The 24,010-nt window shown below is 45.7% G+C and overlaps 1 protein-coding gene across 1 annotated transcript; it reads right to left on the bottom strand.

Annotated features, from left to right (window-relative positions):
* Window positions 1–945: 945 nt before the first annotated feature.
* Window positions 946–24,010, bottom strand: LOC144174799 (lipase maturation factor 2-like). Its single transcript, XM_077703691.1, has 15 exons — window positions 23,783–24,010; window positions 23,498–23,548; window positions 18,882–19,099; window positions 17,705–17,733; window positions 16,679–16,896; window positions 14,667–14,845; window positions 12,947–13,073; window positions 11,719–11,862; window positions 11,258–11,363; window positions 9,287–9,502; window positions 8,386–8,510; window positions 7,217–7,330; window positions 5,665–5,770; window positions 5,203–5,314; window positions 946–3,064 (listed from the first exon to the last, which is right to left on the bottom strand). Exons 1-15 carry the CDS (start codon window positions 23,874–23,876, stop codon window positions 2,915–2,917), a joined length of 1,989 nt encoding a protein of 662 aa, XP_077559817.1. The 5' UTR covers window positions 23,877–24,010; the 3' UTR covers window positions 946–2,914.

The raw sequence follows: 24,010 nt of genomic DNA, 5'->3' as shown, positions 1-24,010 counted from the left end.
ATCCCCTCGCTTCGTGCAATGTGAAGCGCTTTTATTCACACGGTCTCAACTGAAACCGTAGCCATTGCTCTACGTCTGTCTTGTACCAGAGAAGCCAGCATTGCAAGTACGCTTTTGTTTCACTCAAAGCACGCCATGACGTTTGTTTTCCCAAATGCATTTCCATGGGAGCGCCACTGTTGTATACATTTTTTATAATCTCTGAACTTTCGTCCAGCTGCTCCTATTCTACCCCCTTTGCAAAGTAGACCAGTTTTAATGACTGGTAGCACCCACGTATCTTCCCATCCAAGAGTGATGATAGCAGCGAACTTATAAGCAAACGGATACATGTCAATTCCAAGTGATTGGCAAATTGGATAAAATGAGTACCACTAACAGGTAGCAGCACAATTCTTGGCTTTTTCCGATGCCACTAATTGCGCCGCCAGTCTTTACATATCGCCTGTCAAGTAATCTGAAGAAAGGCTAAGAAACTCGGAACAAAAAAAAAAAATTAAAAGCCACCAGTGAGGTTTGAACTCGCAACCTCTGCTTTATGGGACCAATACTATTCCACTGCCAACGTTGAAATCATTGGTGCTGTGTATTCACAATTAAGGTCTAAATACACCTTATTTTACATATCTTACAAATTTATGGGTGCGGCTACTACATCAATGCAACTACTACACACATATATACAGTACTTGCTCCCAGGGCCGTACCCAGAGGGGGGGTTTGGGGGTTCGAACCCCTCCCGAAAGAAATCTTTTCCAGGAAGTGCGTAAACAATGCTTACTGTTTTTACGGCAAAACTACCCCCTTCCTGAAACCCATAACCCCCTCTGAAAAAAATTTCTGGCTACGGCTCTGCTTGCTCCTATGATGATTAACATTGGGCTGCAAGAAAGAAAAGGCAGTGTTTCCAGCCGCGACTGTCAATTCATAAACACGAATACTGCATTGTTGTGGAAACATTTATTTGCTTACAAAATGCAGCACATAGTGAACACCACACTGCTATCAGGTGTCACGAAAAAAGAAAAAAAAAAAAGATTGCGGTGAATGGTCCACACTTGCAGCGCAATTAAAGCACGTGTACAGGGGTGTCATTCGGGTGCTGGGACTAGGTTGATGGGCAAAACGCGACTAGGTTTGAAGTCAAGAGACTGAAGACTTCAGCCGCTTCTTAGGCAAAGACTTAAGCCAAGCCACTTCTCTCAAAGCGACTGTAAAGTGCTATGATGGAGGAGCTCCTGATGACATCCTGAAAAGCCCCAATGCTGTCCCCACACTACAAATAAAATCTCCAGACAAGGGATTCATCATTGCATGTGTGCTTTTCTCATGGCACTATTATGGTCCTTTCAGCTTGCACGTTGGTTCAGAAGCACAAAAACAAATCTCAACACACTAAAATGCAAGCAACAGATGGTACAAATGTCTATATACTTGCACATAAAACATGCTTTCGGCCTGGGCAAAGAAAATGTACAACAGCCGTAAAGTTGCTCCCTGCAGTGCACAAAGGTAATGCAAAATGTAATTTTACAAATTGCAAATGTGGTGCTTAAATTAAGAAAAAAGATTCCACTGCAAGATAAGATAGCAATAAGTCATGCTTGCCAGTACTGCAACAGAGTTTTTTTCTACTAAAAACAAAGGCTAAACACTTGTTTTGACCTAGAGAGGACAGCAAAATACCTAACAGTGTTGCCACTACAAGCCACTACAACTGTTTTGGTGGGCTCCTTCTAATCCTGGCTAAGTGATTGCAGTCACGTAACAATGCCTTAGGGCCATGAAGAAAAAATACACAAGTTAGATGCATTAAAAAGGCTGTTTTTTCATGGCCCCTATAAGTAAATCGAAGCTATCTTTTCTAGTGCTTGATTGCACTTGGCGGCAATTCCTGAGTGAAGTGAGCAAAGGAGATTGCCTTCTAGGTGTAAGTGTAAGTAGTTTCTGGTGTGCTTCACACTAGGTTTCCCTTTTGTAACTGCTATGGTTAACAATACTTGATTATGCACCGTATAATAGTGGAGCAAGAAATACGCACCCCACTCCCCCCTTTTGTTACACAGGAGAGAAGAAAGCTGCCTCCCGAACCATGATGCTTACCTCACAAAATTCTGGTTGGGAATTTGATCAAAGTTAGGAGGCAGTAGAGAGCTACTTTACACTTGTAAAGATTTTGCTTTTTGTTTTTATAAAATTTAAAGCAGTTCACAATGTCTTGTGGTCCTCAAAATGAGTGAGAAATGAAGGCTCAATGGCACTCACGCAGATCACGTACAAACTCACAATACGACGCACGTGCACATGCGCTTCACACCAAACACAGCAGCCAACCAAAAAAACCAGCATAACTTTGTCAACCAAGACTGCTAAGTGAGGGCTTATAACTGATGATTAATAACCTGCCCGCTATAAGAACTAAATGCAGCCCGGACAACTTGATAGCAGTTTTTTTTTTTTCCTTGCCTGAACAAATGCTTAAAGATGGCAGGAACGACCGTGCATGGCAGAACTTGTGCATGCTAAATGCAACAACTGCAAAAGTTGCGTCTGTTTACAGGCAGTCAGCATCCCAGTGTCGAGCAAGTTTTGCTGGTATATTTGTTCACCTCTGAAAAAACACAGCTATACAAAGTTGAAAATTTACGGTAGCAAGTTGTAAAACTAAAGGCTAGGTGTAAATAATAACTGCAGTATTGCAAAGTTTTGGGTGGAAAGGGAGACAAGAGACATCTAACAACAGGATTTTCTAGGGCACAATCTTTGTCGATGAATGTAATGTTTTCCACATTGACTACCCAAACTGTGTGAACAAAAAAAAATTAAGTCATTTCAGCACATTTCCCAGACATTTACATTCTTCATGACTGTTCCTTAGTGATAACTTATCCACGTGTTGTCCAAACGGATCGTGCTAAAAGAGGTTCCGGATAAAATTGAGCACCAGTGATGTGGAGATGAGGGACCAGACGTAGATCGTCGGCGTCATGGTCTCCGCGAATTTCCTTGAATGCCTGAGGATGGACGTGATGAACTTGTTTTTGGACTTCACACGCGATGAATCCTGCAATCGATAATCAGCGTCTCGGTGTATGTTCCACAACGATGTGCACTGGCTATGTGTATTACATGCCTTATACAAGTGTTCGCTTCATAAAAAAATTTTTACCATGTAGCCGTGAAAGATATGTAAAAAATAAACTACAAACAGGCTTTCGGCTTTGTATTTGCAGCCAGCTAAAATTACTGGCTGCCAATGTGAAAACAACAAACGCCTCGGTCAATTTTTCATTTTGGTGCAAAGAATTTCGAGGTATTACGTTGTACCGACAGTTTTACAAATTGGGTTAAACTCGATTCCTCCACAAAAATTGCCACCAGCATAATTTTTCACAGTCACAAGATGAGGTTGCAACCTGAAGGACAATCTTACACGGAACAAAATTGAGTACAAAATGTACGTGCAGTCCTAAATACGGACCAACAGTGTCGCTGCAAAATTAGGAAAGTTCTTCCGCATTTTTGATAGCCTGCAGAGGTGTTCATAAAAGTGATTTGCTTAGACACAAATGAAGAGGAAATGAGTACCGTATTTACTCGCGTAATTCTCGCACTCGCGTAATCCTCGCACCCCTAATGTGAGCCACCAAAACTTGAATTTTTTGGTTCCTCGCATAATCCTCGCACCCCCAACTTTGCAGCGGCGAAAGTTGCCTGCTCGCGAAACCCGCATGGTGCACGCGCTCTCCAACGCGCGCCCTCCCCCGCCGCCTCTCCGTTCGGCGGTAGCGCTGTGTATCCAAGGCCATCCAGCCGCCCTAACAGTAGTATTAACTCTATGGCCCTAACAACCTGCATGGCTACTCCCTAACAGGCGCCCTAACACGCTACTCACACTGTCCTTGAGCCGGTTTTGCGCGTGTTTCGCGTGCACGGTGTTCGCGCAGCCCGTCTGTCGTGTCGTCGTCGTGGTCCCGCCATTGTGCGGCAGCAGTCAGTGAGTCACTCGCGTCAGTGGTGGATAGCTCGCTGCCGTTTTGAGAACTTTTTGATCTAATTATTTTGTGCTTGGTGCCGCTTCGCCATGAGGAGGAACGCCAGCTACACCGCCGCTATCAAATTGAAAGCGAAAGAGTACGCGATCGAACACGGCAACCGTGCCGCAGGCAGGCACTTCGGCGTCACCGACTTCAACGTGCGTTACTGGAGTAGGGCACGCACATACGACGACGAGATAGGCCGCGCGCCAGAAAGCAAAGGCGGCAATTTCATGATCGCTGATCGACGGGAGATTGTTTACGTTGTAAATAATAAAATAAAAAGAAATAGCTGCTGTTGGCAACACTGAGCTTACCTATACAAAAAACGACCGCTATATTTAGCGGGATTGGCATAAGGCAAATTGGCAACACTGTGCACCGGATATATTTTTTTTTCCCCTCATAATTCTCGCACCCCTAACTTTGCATTGACTTTTCCGAAAAAAAAGTGCGAGGATTATGCGAGTAAATACGGTATGTGTGCCCACATTAGATTACAGCAAATACCTCATTAACATTATTAATCCCAAAGTGAAGCAGCAATAAGGTGGTGAATTGCCTGAACTGCATGCAGAGATCACGTGAGCTCAAAAACGTCATTTTCAACTACTGCCAGTATTGTTTTTTAGCACATTATGTGTGGTTTCTTTTTTTTTCTTTTTCTTTCTCCAAAGGGCAATATTTCTTTAAAAGGTAATATCACAGCTCAATCACTTTTTCATTGATAGAACTAGAACCAAATTTACGCACACCAGCCTTCAAAAATGACTTCTCCCCAGCTTTCAACTTCATATACAGCGCCCAACTTTTTGTCCCCCTCCAAGATTTATAAAATAACAAGACCCGAAAACAAACGATTTATATACAACTGCAATGTTAATATTACCTTAACGATTATCACATAGTTGAAACATTCGGCACAAACATTAGTTAAACATGTACCACAAACTTGTTTGCAATGTCTGTTCTCCAGCAAATTAACAGCATTGCTCTCATGCTCAGTAACTTCTCATGTCTCATCCGTCGTCCCTCCACACATGCAAGACGGTCAGCCATTAATGGGAAGGAGTACTTACTCTTCAATTTATGGAATCCTCACAGTCAAACACTCCCCTCTCTCCCAGCAAGCAGTGCAGTTGTATCGCCCTCTGAGCACACTCACCATGGGAATGCCGTGCTCGTTGAGGAACTCCCTCAGGAAAGGCTGGTCCTTGTGCATGGGGGCTAGGTACTCCTTCTGGCTGCCACGTGTCCACCAGCCCTCCTGACCTGGCCTGCACCAACATTAAGGGGAAGGGGGGGAGAGGGTCAGGACGATCGATCACTCCGCACACCTCTCCGAGCAGAGTCATTAAACACTCTCGGAGTTAACACTCCCGGAGTTTCAGAATGTCCTCTGGACCAGGACAAATTTTTCTTCAACTGCGAAGTTTCTGAGAAAGCTGTACAGCTTTCCTTTGTAGCTGTACAGCTGCACTAAGGTGGATGTCAAATTGTCTTTCGCAAGTTGGACTCCGACATAAAGAATAGAACCCATGTTAGCTCTGGCTATCGTATTTTTGCGCACTTTGTACACCAATAGTTGTGCACGCAATCACAACACAACTCGCTGTGCAGCCGGTACCTGGTGGGGTTCGCAGGGGTGTACCGGTACTTGTACAGCATGCCCCGAATGTACTTCGGCGGGTTTCTGGGAAACGGGTACCGCTTCGCATCCAGGAGGCGCAGAACTGTAACAGGGTTGGAAGGCAAAAACAGCACCAGCTGTGCGGACAGGATTTCCTCAATAATGGTAACTGTCATGCGAGGTTTGCACTCAGTTACTGCAACGCTACTCTGAGTACACCTATTCCTGCTAGATTTAGAATCCACAGATTGCGATAGACTTGCTACATCGAAAGTATGAAATATGAATGCATTCTCTTGAGCAGAGATGACTGTGTTGAGACAACGAATTAAAACTTTGTGCTGACAGTGAGACAACTGGATTTGCAAACGAAAGACACCTAGCAAACCATTAGTATGCATGAGCACGCATCTGTACACTGAGCATTTCCAGCTTTCGTAAACCTCAGCAACCAAAAATGATCGAAGCCTAACGGTCTCTCTAGGGCAATTATTTACAATCTCCGGTTATACAGAATGAACTGAGAGATTAGTCTTCATGCAAAAGCATAGCGTTGTTCTGTATTGCAGTGATTCTCAAATGGGGGTCCGCGGACTTCAGGGGGTCCGCGAAGCCTCCCTCGAAACTTTCCCCCCGCCATTCTTTTCTCGATTTTGCCAGCACCGGCTTGCAATTCAAAAAGGTGGCTTCGTCGCATTACATGTACGTTTAGTTTCTACACGTAGCACATATTTGAACATCTCATTTTTGCACAACTCACTAGCTATGAGAAGGAAAAAAATACAGACCGAGTAAAGGCAGCGTATAGGTATTTAGAAGAATTTAAATTCAAGAGGAAATTGTTTGACATTATGGCCCGCTTAGTCATTAAAGTCAAGCCGAAAAGGCGGGCATTGGATAAGTCTGTGGGCGACGTGAGCTGCAAGCGCAAATTGTTTGACATTATGACACCGATCAACGTATGCTCCATCGTATACGGTCCCCCATCACTTTCGGAAGACCGGAAGGGGTCCCCGGGGCAGTCATGGCTGAGAACCACTGCTGTATTGTATTGGCATGACGATTCTCATACTTTCCCTTCTAACGATCTTGTTACACTTTTGCCATGTTTTGCAAAAATTTAAGCACAAGAAGCATACAGTGCAAGCTCTCAGAGCTAAGAACATGTACAGGCAATGCTGTAATGCTGCCTAAAATCGCACAAACTTGCCTGGCAACCTGTGCTGGACACCAGTAAAATAAAACTGCGGTTGCCTAAAGTCTTTCACACATGACATGGCTAACCCAGTCATACAAGATAGTCCTGTACGTCAAAGCCACAATCAACAACGTGAAATTACAAAACCTTTCCAAGCGGCTGCATTTGTCCAGCCTGCTCCTTCCACGAATGCCAACATGATGCCTCTTTTATTCTGGTGGTCAGAACCGAAAAAGAAGGGGTACGCAGAACATCTTCCATCCCATATCTCCCTTTCGTCTTAGTACCCTTTTAACAGAATGAACCGATACCTACTTGTTCAAGTGATAGTTCGAGAGCAACTGAGTGTACCTGCAGCATCGCCGCTGAGTAGACGGTAAACCAGGCTGAGCAGCCAGGGGTTCTGCCTGTACGTCGACAGAGCTGCAAACCACATCTGCCAGTCAAGCCGGGGTTGGTGTGGCACTGCGGCGGTGGAAAGGGCAGTTGCAAGCAGTGAGCATTGATCTCCCACAAAAGCCCCATTAAAGGGAGATACTGGCTGCACTCAATCAGACCTGGGAAGGGGGAAGGCACAGGAAGCAAATACCTTTTTTTTTATCTAGATTAAGAAGTATCTAGATTTTAGACGAAAAAAAAATAAACTAAAAATGGTGTAAATGTCGAATTTCATTGTGTCGAATTCCTCTTAAAATATCTGATGATACATAATGGTTATGTAATGCAATATGTAATGAGTTATGGCGGGGTATATAGGTGTAATGCATACCTGTGTTTGGAGTTAAAGGGAACTTTGAAAACAAAAAATTAAAGCCGTTACACTCAATGTGAAAGCTGTCGGAAGTGCAGAGCAGTGATTTGCCATAATGGGCTGTAGCGGAGTTATTCGCTCACTGCTACCACCCCATGCAATTCAAATTTCCCGCCTTCGCAGTGCTCCTGCGCCCCCTGCCTGAAACCGCACCAGCAGGGGTTCTGTTCTTTTTGTGCGTGCTTTTCCTCTTGCATGTGGCAGCGCTGCACTGCCACTTTTTTTTCGCTTACTATCGCAAAAACCAACCCAACAAGCATTCCTAACTAAATGAACGCGGTCGCTGGCGGTTAATTACGTATATCTTCCTCGAATGTACCTGCAGTTTTCTTTGTTCTAAACAACGGGGAAATGTACGACAAGCTCCAGCAGTTCACGAGTTTCGAACACTTATGACTACATAAAACACTTGGCTTTCAAAGCCTCCGGGTTTTGCCGCGATGATGGAATGCCGTGTGGTTCTACTTGGGTCCAGCGAGCGAGCCCCTCAAGTGCTCTACACTATATATATATATATATATATATATATATATGAATTTTGGCTTCACTTCGTGGTTAGGCCAATCCGGGGGACGCATTTTTCATCATCAGAGCCAAGTAATGCACGTGTGATGCTCACACATTAAAAATGACAGGGGGCGCATTTCCGGGCATGCAAACTGGTTACACACAACACACAGAACATCCACATGACGCGCAGAATACGCACCAATAAATGGTGGCGGGTGGTTGACATTTCCTGGCTTGTAGAGGAACGGCAGCTCCAGCCAGGGGCCGTTCGGGTCGTTGCTTCCCTCCAGGACCAACTCTGGCCGCCCGTCAACACCCGTCATCCTGGTGATGTCCAGGCAAGTTCCAACGTCAGCTCGGTTTTCATACCATAAAATACAGGGTATGCTGGGCTCCGCACAAAAATTTGTCCGCGCATACATCGCGACTCAACGTACTACTCTGCATTCCTGCAAATTTCTTCTAGAAAAGATGAACCCAGATTTTTATTAAGTTTTACGTTTTACATTTACAACACTCACACTCACATGCAATGGCACCGCCAACTTGCACCAAAGCTATGTAAAAACATAGCTTGGCAAGACAAAGCAACAGGTGAACTATAAGGTTGGCCATACCTGAAGGATGCTCATTGCTTTAGAATACCTGGAGTTCTTTCTGATGCAACTAACATCATGTGCACATGCATGTCTGACGTATCTCACCTACTATCAACAATGTGACTCTTAAGTAAAAGAAGTAAAAAACGTGGACTTGAGCTTCACAGCACAATGCCTTAGCCACTGAAAACTGTGGAGAAACAGGTTTTTGAACCAAAACAAATAGACAATGGGTATACTGGCAACATCGGGAAACATGTCCAGTGGTTACAGGCAATGGCATTAAAACCACGAATCACACAAAAAACAATGTTTGCACATTTTTCGTGGGTACAACAGTGGGAGGCAAGAAGTGCTGCACTGGAGCAGAATTCCTTCACCCACGCTACAGAACTAGGAATAGAAATTCTGATGCCCTTCACAGACTGGCAAAGGAGGTACCTTGGCATTCCTTCTTGAAAGACAAAAAGGTGAAAACCAAGGGACTGTGAAGAGCCGTACCTTCGAAACAGCCCATACGAGCTGGTCAGGCTAAACGGCTCAACCTTGTAGTGCCACTGGTGTATCGTGGGCCACAGCTTCCCGCTCATGCCTGGCTCGAGCTGTGAGAAGGGCACCAGGCTGATGCAGAAGACCCACACAGCGGCCGTGCCCATGGCCACTGTGCCTACGGTGGAGAAGACCTTGCTCACCACACTCTTCTCCAGCACCAGCGACCTGGAGGAAGAGGACGGGCCCAAAGCAGCAGGCGAGATCAAGGGCTCCATTCCACCCACAAGCACGGCACTACCAAAGCAATAAGGGAAAGCGTAGCAGTACTACAAGTTGAGGTGAGTAGATAACAACGCAGCATGCAGGGTTTTATGCATTCAATGAAACACGTGTGAGCTACTGTATCACAAACAGAAATCTTCCAGAACTCAAGTTAGCTCACTAAACGAGGTGCTACGATACATGCTCCCAGATCAAGTAGCCCTTTGATGACCTCAACTTGGTACCGCACACTAAGTTGTATGTCGTCTTCATGGTAAGCTTAAAGGGGCCATGCAGACAAAACACAAGTTTGGTTCATTCGAAAGATTGCCTCATTAGAATCATGCTGACACCACTTTTAGCGTAAACTTCGCTCAAATAAGCTATATAATGAGGAAAAAAAGGAATGACCGTCTGACCCACTAGCCCATGGTTTCTCAAAGTGGGTTCCGCGGAATCTAGGGGTTCCGCAGGCCCCTCCTCAGGGTTCCGCGAGCCACTGATAAATTTTCCCTGGTTCCGCAGTCGCAAAGTATTATATGGTGAACTTGAGGTGCGATCGATCTAAGGAGCCTCCATTACTCACGCCCGAGTGTCAGTAAGCACATCTCGGCGCATAACAGAAACGCGCGAGCTGCGCAATAAATCTCGCCAGTAGCTTGTAGCCAGCCAGACTCCGAAAACGGGCCACGTGGTTGAACTATTGCACTTGAATCTCGGCCTTATATTACCCCCATGCGCATTTCTCCTGTTTGGAGATAGGCGCAGTAGCGTATGCATTTGCGTGAAGTCGACGGCAAAAAAAAAAAAAAAAACACGATACTCTTGCTTGCTTTTGAATTTATTGCACGTTAATGTAGCATGAACGGAATGAAAAATGGCGGGAAGGGGAGGGGGTTCCTTGGCACTTAACGGAACTTAGCAGGGTTCCCTGAGACCAACATGCTTGAGAACCCCTGCACTAGCCTATTTCCCGCAACAGAACCTACAATGTCATATGTGCCAGCTCCGAGAATGGCTGCGGCCGGCAAAAGCATACACAAATAAGGCAGGGCTTATAAGCTTGCCGAAGGATCTATTTGTGTCTAAATGTAACTCATATTCATTTTACAGCAGTAAGAATGGTGCGGTAAACAAAGTTACAAAAATACACGTAAGGATAGAGTACCGATGCGCACTGCTGTTGGTACTGGGCGCACTACGGTTGTTTTAGCTGCACAGCATCCTGCCGCGTTGGAGTTGTCTTACATGACACTGGCCGATTGGCGTAAGCGACATTGTCTTACATGACTCTGTTTGTCGAGCATACCCCATGTTTCACGAAACGATTACTTTTTACCGTAACAGAAACATGCCAGGTGCAAATACGGTCAAAAATAAAGCAACAGTGGACAACGGTCCACGGTTCCGTACGGCAGCGCCATTGCAGAATACTGGCGGTAAGCGCAAGGCTCCAGCGTCTAATGATGCACTGGAAGTTCGTTTGAATACCTACCCCTGTGACTTCATCACAGGTGTCACCAAAACACATGATTTGGTGGGAGAATCAAAATTTTAACCTAAATTGAATAATTTCTCGGTGAGTACGGCATCGTTTGCTGCCGGACAAGCGCTGGGGGCACTATAACACACAAAATCTTTCGAATAAAACAAACTTGTATTTTGTCTGCATGGCCCCTTTAAGGGAGCTTTGCAACAAATGTAAGTTGGGACGTTCACCTGTAGAGGGTCTGCACGATGGTGAAAGCCAAGGAAGTGGCTGCAATCCAGATGATAATGGGCATTGCAGTGCTGAGGAACTTGTCAAACTCCCCTTCGGTAAAGGCTGCAACGTGGAATTCACGTGGGGCCAATCAGAAGCCACGCCACACAGCATCACGAAGCAGGCACGTCTAGCTCTCAGATTAGGTTAGACGCAGTTTAAGATGAGGAATGAATGGCTCTTTCTCATGCTGATGAGATACAGTGTGGCGAACTACGTGCTTTTAAAGGACATAGGCACTAGGCACTTCAAACATTCAGGTTAGGTTAAGATGGTGTCAAATCAAGTTCTACTAGATAAGCGAAGGTTAGGCTCTTTAAGTAAGAAATGAGTGGCTCTTTTTCATGCTAACAAAGTACAATGTAGCTAACCAAGTGCTTGTAAAGAAGGCGCAAGTCACATTCCCAAGGGCACTCACCAATCTTGGACTGGAGGGCCCAGTTGTTGTCGAGTCGCAAGCGGAAATACTTGATGGTCAGGTAAGCAAGCCCACAGTAGACAGCCAGAGTCACGGTTCTCGCCAACACACCACTCACGGTGCGCAAGGTGCTGCTCCCCTTGCCTGAAAGTGGAACCACATTGCTCTCAGCGACAAAGTGGGCAAGTAATGCGGCGACAACAAACCTTTGCCGCAGTTTCAGCTTTCTAAAAGTGATTTGTTCTAAGTCAGGGCAGCTTTTGGAAGGAGATCAGTGAGGAACCTACAAATATACCCTGTTTATTCTTTCTAACGGAAACAGACACATCTATGGGCTTTCTATCGTAGCACAAATGATAAAAAGGCAATTCCTGCTCAGAACAGCTGTTGTGATAGCAGTCACACTTTACAAAAAAATTAAAGCTGTCCCACTCAATGTGATTGCTGTCGGAAGTGCAGAGCAGTGATTCGCCATAATGGGCTGTAGCGCCATTATCCGCTCACTGCTACTACCCAATCCAATTCAAATTTCCCGCCTTCGCAGTGCTTGCGCGCCCCCTGCCTGAAACTGTGCCAGTGGGAGTTCTGTTCTTTTTAAGCTTGCTTTTCTTCCCGCATGCGCCGGCGTTGCACTGCCACTTTTTTTTCTCTTACTATCATAAAAACCAACCCAACGAGTGTTCCTAACTAAATGAACGCAGGCGCTGCCGGTTAATTACGTATATGTTGCCTCAAATGTAGCTACAGTTTTCTTTGCGCTAAACAACGGGGAGATGTATGACAAGCACCAGCGGCTCACGAGTTTTGAACGCTTATGACTATATAAACCGCGTGGCTTTCGAAGCCTCTGGGTTACGCCGCGACGACAGCCACTTTGACGGAACGCCGTGTGGTTCTACTTGGGTCCAGCGAGCGAGCTACGATGACAAGGCGAGCCCCTAAAGTGCTCTGCACTTAATATTCTTCCTCGTGCCATGAATGTATGGCGCTGCACTTCAAGAAAAGGGGATGGATCTTTCTTATTTTTGCAGTTCAAGAAATTAACCCAAAATGAAGAGAGGGGGGAATGTTAAAGAACCTCGACACCACCCATTTCAGTATTGCTCAAAACACAGTACTCTGAGACAAACCCAACACAAAGACATCAGCTCGCACCACAAGCTGGCAGGGGGAAGCAAAGCAGACCTGCCAGTTGAGGTGGTTTCTCAGCCACTCATCGCTGACTCACCAGGGCCGTGTCGTCGAGCGGAACCAAGCAGAAATTCGTCGTCCACCAGCGACAGGCACAGCGCTATCGTGTGTATGTTGAAGAAGTTGTAGTTGCCAGTTGCCAGTATCAACAACTGCAGGACAACCTGAAATCGATCCAGCCCCAGCACGTGCATTAGTAGGAAGCCAAGCCTTCACTCAGTGCAATTCTCAATGCCCTCCAACACAGTTTCTGCCGTCTCAAGATTGAATTAGCGTTAATCCAAAAGCACCACGAGCGGTAATACAGCAAGCAGGTTTCATGTGCACAGCGTGACATAGTTTCAATTTTGAGTGTAGGAAAGTGTGTTCAAAGCAATGAGGTCGCATTGTGTGGAAGTCAATTTTGCTCATCATCATTCAGCACACAAACTGATAAAGAACCATGTTTTCTCGAAGAAAAAAAAGCAAAAAAACTTAAAGTAAATGCAATCACAGGGCAGCGTATACCACGGAGAAGGGTGTGGGTTATACAATAATTTTGGCATGACATGCAGTCCTGCAATCCACAGTACATAGTCCCATGCCACAATGCGAATCATATTCCTTGCTTTCCAGAAACGACTATCTCCAACTTGGAAATCATCCATCAAAATCTATGATGAGGGCAGTGTGATCCGCCCCTAACAGTCACTTTAAAGTACTTAGTATCGCATTTGCTAATCAGCAACTCAACCTTCTCAACAGAGTCAGAAATTCCCACCACAAGCTCAGCGGATCGTACTGAATGGCATCCCAATGGAAGTACTGCAGAGGGAGCTCTGAAGCCTAGAACCTAATACAGCAGGGGTTCTCAAGCGTGTTGGTCCCAACAAGGAACCCTGCTAAGCTCCATTAACTGCCAAGGAACACCCCCCTCTCCCACTATCATGCAAGCATTTTTCATTCGGTTCATGCTACATCCACGTGCAAAAAATTTAATTAAAAGCAAGGGTATCGCTTTTTTCCTGTCGACTTTATGCGAGCGCATACACTAGCAGCACCCCGTCTTCAAACAGGAGAAATGCGCATGGGGGTAATATAAGGCCGAAATTCAGTACAATCACTTAACCGCGCGGCCCGTTTCCGAGCGTGGATGGTTACAAGCTGCTTGCGGGATTTATTGCGCAGCCCACACGTTTCTCTTATGCATTGAGGTGTGCTTATTGACACTGGGGCGTGAGTTATGGAGATTCCTTAGATCCATCACATCTCGGCTTAGCCGTCTAGACGACTTGGCGAGTGTGGGACCAGGGAAAATTTATCAGTGGCTCGCGGAACCCGAAGAAGGGGCCTGCGGAATCCCTCGGTTCTGCGGAACCCACTTTGAGAAACCATGGCAACAGCAACAAAGTGTTCTCTAATATGCAGGTGGATAATCTTAGTTCTTTAGGAATTCTTTCCTAACTGAAATTGTGAAAACTGTTCTTTCAGGATGCCTAGCAACCAGAGCAGGGGTACGGCTTTAAGCAGTAGTGGAACAGTGTTGCTACACACGAGATCAGGGGTTCAATTCCCGGCTGCTCTGTTTCTAACCAAATTAAAGGGAAAAAAAACTCTACAACATCTCAATACATGCATTAAACGCTCTGGTTTTTCTAAAATGGTCTGTAATCCACCTGCACGCTTGATAGCCCAGATGCCTGTCGAATGCTCCCCCCACCAATCAAACAAAACGGTGTCAAGAGGGGGGGCCCTCAATCAACAAACCGGCTGCTCACCTGGCTGTAGAAGCTGAAGATCCTGAGGGAGCGCACGGGGGCAAAGAAGAGCAGCGGGATGGGGATCTCCACCACAAAGGTGAACACCACGCCCAGCCGTAGGATCCAGTCCGGCAGGTGGTGGAAGTACCACGCAAGGGGCGTCGGGATGCACTGGCTCTCGAAGTGGTGGTTCAGCGCTGAAAGGGGCAATGAACACCACACACGCCAAATGGAAAAAACGTCCTTAGACAGCAAAGGGAGACAGATAAACAGTTTGTGCCCACTTGGGGTCAGAGACATCGCATCAAACAGCAGGCAAGTTACAAACTTTGAAGCCGTGGGTTTCAGCAGCAGATATAGCTACCAACATGGCCTTTGCGCCTGCAGCTCTGTGAATGTCGGCTGGCCTGAAATATCCACTTGCATGCCTTCACACAAAACTTTGCATAACAAGTGGTCTGTGTGCACAAGTGATGCACTACAGAATCTACAGTGGATCTTTAAGATAGTTTAAAAGACACATGGCATTGCCATTTATGCAGTTATCCCCGGGGTCAGTCAGTTATGCAAAGTAGAAAAGCCTTCCCTTCAACCACTGACCAGCTATTCCTCAGTTCAGCGAGTGTTTCATGCAAGCGAAGCCTAATGAAGCGGCGTTATTGGCAACCAAAAGATGGTCATAAAAATATGCCATGAAGCCCGCGCCATGCCTCAGAAGTCAAACAGGAAGAAAAGGAGCATGCACCTCTGCTGCTATAAGCAACGCCTGGGTGGGTGCAAAGCCAAATGGAGGGGCAGAGAGTTCCCATCTGCCAAATGGCCTCACGTGCTGCACACAAGAATGCTGTTCGGCTGTTGCTCACCTCAACAACAGCTCCGAATTGAACCAGTTTGATCCAGTTAGGCTGGCTCCCGGAATAGAAGAGGTTTTAGTGCCCCAGTGCTAGATGTGCCACTCGCAAAGTGCTCACTCTAGAGCATGAAATACCCGCGACACCGTAGTTGCAGCCCCAGTCGCACGCAATACATGTACAGTCATGACCAAATGACATGCGAACATAAAAATATGAACCAGAACGCGCAAAATTCAGGAATGCTGTTAGTGAGTTCCAATAAGGGCAGGCTACTGGTTTATTTGGAAAGCCGCATTTACACAATCTTATTACTGTAATTAAGCGCTACATCAATTTTACTTTCATGCAAAGAAATCACACTATTTGTGTCATATTTTCGTGTTCGCAATTCATCTTTCATGACTGTACAAGCATCATTCAAAAACATTTCACACGCAGGACTATAATTTTACCTTCCTACCCATAAGCAGTCTTAAAGGCCAGCTGCACTTAAATTTTACCTCAGCCAAATTTACTGTGTACGTACAGAACGTACCACCAAACCAACTGGGACATGACTGGTAGCCCCGTGAAATGCGTTGTTAATTAGTTAAAGTGTTCAAAATAGCTCTGCCGCTGGCAAAGATGCACCTGCCGGTGAATCGCGCAAACAGCCATGAAGCGGAATTGGCCTTGCGGCCGGCCCTGCGCTCTTTCCTACAGCAGCCAGAAGAACCGATCGAGCTCAACTGGGCGCGCTTCTCGTAGGACTGCGGCAAGGGCGAGGCGTTAAGCACAGGTTTGCCCCGGCTGGCCGGCCGCGTGCCGCTGCTCGCTCGCCAGCTGGGCCGGCTAGAACGTCACTGCAGCCTGACCGTAATGGTTGCGCGCTCCCTCAATTTCGCTTTCGAAACCTCCGATTTTTGATGGTCGTTTGTGCCACGGACACGCGCGTTTCGGCTGCCATACTTCAAATCTTGCAGTCTTTTTAGGCAGACTACACGAAAATAACGTCTCCAGGAGGTTGAAATTTTGAGCGCAGTTGGCCGCGCCTCTGCAAAAATTTTCTCTCTCTAGACACCTCAGACTTTACTAATGTACAATTCTATTGTATGCTCAAGCAACGACAGCAACCAGCGAACCCACGACAAGGCGAGGTGGTCGCCTTGACGCCCCCCCTCAGAGGAGTCCACCGACCTGTGAGCCCCCACCAGGTGGGGCACCCGCTGGTGACCTTGACCACGCCCGAAGAGAACATGAAGCGGAAGAGCAGCCAGCGGACGAGCCACAGGGCCACCCGGTCGTGCGGGTGGTGGGGCGGTCGCCAGCTGGAGCTCAGGCCCAGGGTGCGGTGGAACATGCCCAGCGGGGCCACCAGCACACACAGGAAGCCCGTCTCCAGCACCAGAATGTCCCTGCACGGGCGTCGCCAGGGAGAAAGGCCAGATGCATCGTTTAGACCCCAAAGCACGCGGTTGGCCATGGAAATGCCGAGCTGCATTTTGTAGGCAATGCCTGCCTACGAAGGAGAACCTCACCAAAGGGCCATACGGAGCTTCACTTTGAAAATGAGTAAGGTTTCAGGTTATGAACTCAGTTGCTGCGTAACCTAGCTGAGTGTCCACTCCCGAAATTAACTATCGCACAGTTACGAGTAGCACAGTCTTCTTCCTACCATTTGTCTAACCCCTGCCTCTTCAAAGAACTACTGCACACCTCTCGCCACACAAAACACCTCAAAAGCATCTCTGAAGAGGCGAAATTCCAAAACAAGAATGTAAATGAACTACAGTAGGTTATTGTACAGCATATTCGGCGAGGAGGAGAAAAAGGTCATTATGCCTAGGGGTGAACAAACACATTCCTTCTCGAAACTACCATATAAACCGTATTATGTGTCTAGTGGGAGTATACGTTGACCCCCTAAACCAAGGTGAAAAAAAAAAAAAAATGTTGGCCAACGACTGCCATATAAGACAAGCCGAGACTTTACAAATTTTTCCAGGAGAAATCTCAACCTACATTCCGGTTTACATCATACATAAACAAGTCACCCTAAGCAGAAAATAAAAAATCGACAACAAGAAAGAAGGCTTCCCTTTCACAATTTTTCTACACAAGCAGTTGGCACACATTTAAACATAACAAACAAAAACCCAATTCACATGCGTATTAGTATGGGCATTCCCATGCAACACATGCTGGAGGAAGATGAAAGCTCACCATTGGAACCACATGAACGTTTGGCCAACCTGCCAAGAAAAGGAGCAAGAATTCATGCTTGGCATTTAAATTTCCAGGACACTGTCTGCGAGCACACCAAGGTGGAAGGCTATGGATTATGTCTACACAAACATGCATGATGAGAATGAAGTTTTAAGCAATATGACCAGTACTTCGTGCATGCAAGTGCTTTGATTGAACTAACGCGCTCTTCTCTGCGCTGAGCTGATAATGTACATATCATACCAAAGCTGCATGAGCATTACCCAAGCTTTTCGGCTCTTTCAGTTTGTAAAAAAAGCTTTTCACATCTTAACAGTACCATGCCAATAAAACAAAACCTTCCATTATTAGTAAAAATTTACAAAAGGTGTAACAGTAGTGGCTACGTTTCCCAACAAGTGTGGTTGTCTTACTGCACACATTCGCACTTTTTATCCCATTTAGGTTGCTAAGAATTTTTTACAGCTGCGGCAAATAGTGTTTTCGCAATCGAATATTTTTATCCTTATTAAAACCATCAGTCTTTTCCTTACTGCGCCACACTTACAACGCAGGAAATATCCACAGCTCCACAAATTAGTGGAATTCTAGCAAAGGTAACATCCACTACTATCTCAGGGTAACTGTGAGTGAACGCAAATCAACGGCTCCCAACAGTCAGCTGCTCTCATTATATGAAACGTAAACTTTCAACAAAGTTTGTATGCAGGTTCTTGCGGTATACAAACCTTTATTTGCCACACAAGAGCTGCTAAAACATATAAAATTTTTCATTTCATATGCACAAAAGGGCGCCTGCTCGACTGCACGCAGCATTGGAGAATGAACACTTCTACTGATACAGCAACCCCATTGGAAGTTCCATTTTTGAACAATGTCCACTTATCACCCAAATTTTCAATTCCCAATGATTCAAACCTGTGTGCCATTGCTAACGCTACATGGGCAGTTGCAATAGCAATGTTTCTATTGCTACGATCTCTGTTGGTATAGCAACCAAGACTTCAACGGCAGCAAACCAAAATCCCAGGATGACCTCCCTTTTGAGCTGTCATTCTAGTCTCACAATGCTCAGCCACCCTGTAGTTTGGTTTGAATGTTTTGACCCCACGCATAAAGCGAAACTACCTCATGCTCCCTCTTCCCATTAAAGCAGGACCCAACCCAAAGTCACCTGGTAGAGAGAGAAGTAGAGGATCCAAAGCAGCATGTAGTTGACACAGTCCCGGAATCGCAGCGAGATGCAGGCCAGGAAGGACATGACGACCCCCAGGAGGGCCAGGAACTCCGCCATGGTGGCCACCTTGAGGCCAAAGTTGGCAGCCAGCCACATCAGGGTGGGCCGCCGCGCAGCCATGTCGGCCACCTCTTTCACCGGCTTCGCATGGCTGTCTGTCAGGCGCACCACAGGGGAAAGTGTTACAGAGACCGCGCCGCACAGGCCAGGCAGCAACGGGGAAGCGCACCAAACCAACTGGTTTGGTGCGCTTCAGTGCAGAAAACAGGACCAAAGAGGAAGATGTGGACAGCAGCACTGACTAACAAACCGAGAAGGTTTGCCATTTTGCTTAAGCAAAGTTTCTACGGATGGTGTCCGCGCACATGAAAAAACACAATGTGGGGAAGTCAGTATACAAAGGCCAAGCTTATCACCAAAGCAAACGCATATTGCCGCTCGCGTCGGAGCGGAAACTCTTCCCTTTTTTTAAAAGGTGAGTGAAAAAGGTAACGAGAGCAAAGGCATGTCAAAGCATAAATGCATATCACGTGCCCTTCGTGTCAAGCTATGTGTCGCTATGATTGTATGGGGTGGTAGGTGCATGACATGGTGTGCACCTCATAAAGCGACCAGGCTTGTGGCGTTGGAATACGAACGCCCCGATGTGTGCGATACTAGAGTGCAATCACTTAAAAGTCACAAATCGTCCGAAACATGATTGGGCTTCAAGCATATACGTCTCATCACTTGGATATCCATTAGGAGTGGATTATTTATTATTAATAGGCACCACTTTAAAGATCAGTAGAGCCCCCCAAAAAAAAGATGTGTGTGCATGTGTGTACGCTCCTTTTTAGGGTATGACCACCGTCAATGCTCAAGTGAAATAAAATTTTCTTGTGCCTTTCATTTAAATTTTGTGTCACCTCTATGCTTCGCTGATCATCCTGAATGACGATTTTTTTTTTCTGTCCTTGCGTTTTGTTGATGACACAGGGAATGTCACTCACTCAATATGCCTCACAGTTCCTTTTCTTTAATCCTGAAATTTATTTTGTATAAATAAAGTTTTTCTCAAATAAGCCTCCGCAGTTCTTGGTCAGCACTCTCGTCTGCCTTCTTTACTTTTGTCCCTCCCATTGCTGTTAGATGCATGCAAGTACAGCGCCTAGCTTTATAAACACAAAGCACAATATGCAAAGTTCTTCCTCCCAGTACTTGTCCAAAGTGGTTGGGGATAAAAAGCTGCCATGTTAGGCAGTAGAAAAACTACCGTATTTTAGCGCGTATAAAACCCGCACCAGAAATGCGAAAACTTCAGTGGCAAAGTATGGGTGCGGATAATACGCGGGGTTTTTCTTTTAGTGAAGTGTCACGGCAATGCGCATTGTGCTGTGAAGCTCCTACGCAGTGACACTGACTAAGCCTTCCCTTGGCAGTGATTGCGCAAAACATCCAAGGACAAGGAAGAAAAAACAAGGACGAGCGCACTCTAACAACTTAGTCCTCAAACAGCATGGATGGACAGCATCACGAACAACATGGATGGAACCGAAGATGACCTTGTGTACAACAGTGAGGACTGCAGGTCAAGTGATACAGCTCCAGTGAGAGCGTGACACTGAGTGAATTGTGACTTTCGCCTTGCAGTCAGTGTATTCTACTTGCTAAATATACGCTTTTTCTGTCTACATAGCACGTCATGTGTTGCTTGAGCAGTAGCTTTGGTGCAGCCTTACCTGTATCAAATGTGCAGACAATACACGAGATTTTTTTTTTTTCTTTTCTGGCGGGCTGAAAGTGGGGGTGCGGATTATATGCAGGGGTGGGTTATACGCGCGAAAATACGGTATATGCTTGCAAAACCATTTGTCAAACTGGCTGCCATTTCATCACAAAAAGAAGATTCAAAAAGTTGAAATTGGGTCTTTACACCTCAGAGCCGCACCTTAGGTATGAGGCTTGCCGCGGTGGAGAGCTACAAGCTAATATAAAAGCACCCAAGATACTTTGGCATGCCCTGAAATTTCGCACGCTTGAGCTTTTTCCTTTTTATGGCACCCATCAAAAATGCGCCTTCTGATATCCAACCTCCACAACCTCCCATTCAACGGTGGAGCAGCTTATTCACTGAGCCACCATGCCATATGTAATGGTGTTGAGCAGTAGGAAAGTGCGAACCTGTTTCAGAAATGCTTTCCCAATGCATTGCATTCAACCCTGTCCAGTGATGCGTCTCCAACCAATTACACCTACAGGATATCTCACAAGCTATATGTAGCAAGATGAAACATGGTACACCGGTGCACATATTTCTCCTTTGCAGCAGGACTTTGCGGCAAGGCAACACTTTCATAATTATTTTTAAAAGCGCGCCAGTTACACTGCCCAATTAACAGGAGTTATATCAGAATCAATATATTGGCAAGGTGTTTCAGGCATTTCATTGCCATCACCGCAACTCTATAAGCCCTAAACTTTTGCTACTCTTCTCTGAGCGGCCGCGATAGATAAGCGGCTACTGGGCATGAGCTAAGTTACAAGTTACATTGAGTTTTGCAATGAGTTTTCCAAAAAAATTCTCCGACACCAAGGATGGATCAACAAAACAGTGAGTGTAGCAAAATGAATGTACACAACAACTGTTGGCGTTCAGCTTGAGTGCACCCCCTTTTAAATTCCCTTGGTCTAAGGTTCTATTACGTGCAATTTTGACTACCTGCACACCTTCGTACACTTATACCAAATAAGTTATTATTATTTGGTTTGTCATCTATTGCTTAGTTTTATACAGTAACAGAAAAGTAACGACGTTACTTTTTTACTGTAACTGTAACAAGTTACTTTAAAAAGTTCTGTAACTGTAACTGTAACAGAGTTACTTATTGGTTTTGGTAACTAGCAACGCTGTTGCCTTTTACTGGTAACATGCCCATGACTGTTCTTGACCACTTTCCCTTCTGTGTCTAATATTCGCTGTAACATTTGGGCTGGCCAAACACCATCGCCACCCCTTAAACCTCTCCAAAAGCTTTACAACCTAACTTAAGTTTGTGTGACTCTTGCCTCACTCACTAAGTGAACCAAAATCAACCTTGCTTGTGGTAACAAATACATCCGCGCAAAGATCGGCCGTTGTCTTCGCCAAGTGCGAAAGCTAACAAAACTGCTTTTCTCCTAAGCAATAAACACCTATATTTTTCCAATCCAGAAATAGAGTGTTTTACTTTTGTATAGTGTTGGATTCAGTTCACTTGAAAGTAAAATGTTATCAACTGCACATGTCTCTACTGAAAGTAGAAAACAGCAGTAGAGAGGTAACTTTTTTCGCATTTTAGTGCATCACCTGGCTGTGGAACCTGACATAGGGTTTCAGGCCAATTTTCCATTTCGATCATCGATGGCAGCAGTGAGGTGAAAATTACTGGGCGGATATTCACAAAGCTGTTCCACATAAAGACATAGTAAAAATAGTTTGCGATTGATCGCTGCCTGTGCACAGTTTGTTCCCTTCAAAAAAGCGATATGACAGCCTAGCAGGGTGCCAGCTAACCAAAGCTGCTTTTCAATATCGTACGAGGAAGGAGCTTTGTAAATCTGGACCAACTTTTTACTCGCAATGCCAAGCATTGCTACTCCAGCAGTTACTTGATACAAAAATAACTGTCGGATGGCCTGCTTCACCTCGGTTGATAGCAATATTGAAATTGCATCGATTAGCTTTGGCACACATTAGTAAAGTCCTTCTGTGGAAATAAGAATGCCAAATATGACACTACCACGCACATTTGGAGGCTGTTGTGAGTGGTTGCCAGTACTGGCGCACCTGTATCTATTCCATCACCTACGTCACGTCCGCCGGCAATGGCCGCCTTTATTTCAGTTTCAGTTCCGACAACGCCAATCTTCATGAGCCATTAGTGTCACGCGTGTTCCTGTTTGAAATGTACAGTACATCGTAGTTCGCACTCTTTTTTGGTGTACTTGTAGATTAAATTATTTTTTCGTTGTCGAAAATTTGAGTGCAGTTCGCCTTTAACGTGCCCAGCAATCAGCTGCGGTGGTAGGAAATCGCACAAGTAGTTCCTTTTGCCTCTCCTAGACGGCAGCACCTCATCTGTAGGGAATGCATTGAAGGCGGTCCTAGAGCCCCTGAATAAATCTGATCTAATGGTTCTAGGCAGTCCCTCTTCGCAATGTGTGAGGTGATTTTGCGTCATGCGACAACGGATTAGAAACAGAGAGGGAAATCAGTTTTAATTGTTTATTTTTTAACAAACAAAGCATTTATTACCGTCTAACAAACGCCGGAACTGCTTTGAATAGTGCAATCTTTCAGTTGAAACCAAAAGCCATTCAGCCTTTAGTGCCCCTTAAGGTTTTCATTACAATGTCCCTTTTAATTATGGGCTGAATGGTGGTCTGAATTGGGCTGGTATCTCCTGAACTCAAAGGCTTAATCTGAATTAATCCGAGCTGTGCGCACACTTCACAGCAGCAACAGCTCGTTTCATGAAACGTTTAGGCGCCGCACCTGCAACTTCCACGAAAACGAAAGCAGATTTCCATACCTATCGGAATCACAGCTCTCACTGGCAAGATTCCATGGTCCGCGTAAAGACCTGCAACAAATGAAAATTCTGATGAGTTTATGCAGTTCAAATTTTTGGCCGTAACTACGGCCTTCGTACCCGTAACCCGGCCGACCGATTGACAACATCGATTGGTCAGGGACACAGATGGAAATACATTAGCGCTTGCTACAAACAATGCTCTTTCGGTGCACGCTCAAAGAAAAGCAAGCAAGCAGGCGATACGACCACGTCTACACGTAACGGAGATGTCAACAAACTCACCGGGCATTTGGTGATAGAGAGACGCAAACGCACTCAGATACACCACGGACATGGCCCACAGGAAGGTATCTCGCGTTACACGTATCGGCCCCATATTGAGCAGCAGAGCGCTATGCTCAAGGCGATCTTGAGGTTAGAAGCGTGCTCAAGCTTGGTCACAGAAGAAGTTGGGTATCTCGCTTCTTTTTCAGACAGCACAGGGAGCACACCACACAACCCACGCAGCGT

This window comes from Haemaphysalis longicornis, unplaced genomic scaffold (assembly GCF_048455015.1).
Source record: "Haemaphysalis longicornis isolate Haplotype H1 unplaced genomic scaffold, Haemaphysalis longicornis Haplotype H1 scaffold_3, whole genome shotgun sequence".
Taxonomy (NCBI): Eukaryota; Metazoa; Arthropoda; class Arachnida; order Ixodida; family Ixodidae; genus Haemaphysalis; species Haemaphysalis longicornis.
This window is presented reverse-complemented; position numbering and strand designations above follow the sequence as displayed.

What these genes read in the sequence shown, in the direction of transcription:
- LOC144174799 (XM_077703691.1), bottom strand. Translation starts at nt 23,876, where the DNA reads ATGGGGCCGATACGTGTAACGCGAGATACCTTCCTGTGGGCCATGTCC. An exon ending in TCTCTATCACCAAATGCCCG is followed by an intron (nt 23,549 to 23,782) that starts GTGAGTTTGTTG and finishes CATTTGTTGCAG; the next exon opens with GTCTTTACGCGGACCATGGA. An exon ending in TCTACTTCTCTCTCTACCAG is followed by an intron (nt 17,734 to 18,881) that starts GTGACTTTGGGT and finishes TTTTCTTGGCAG; the next exon opens with GTTGGCCAAACGTTCATGTG.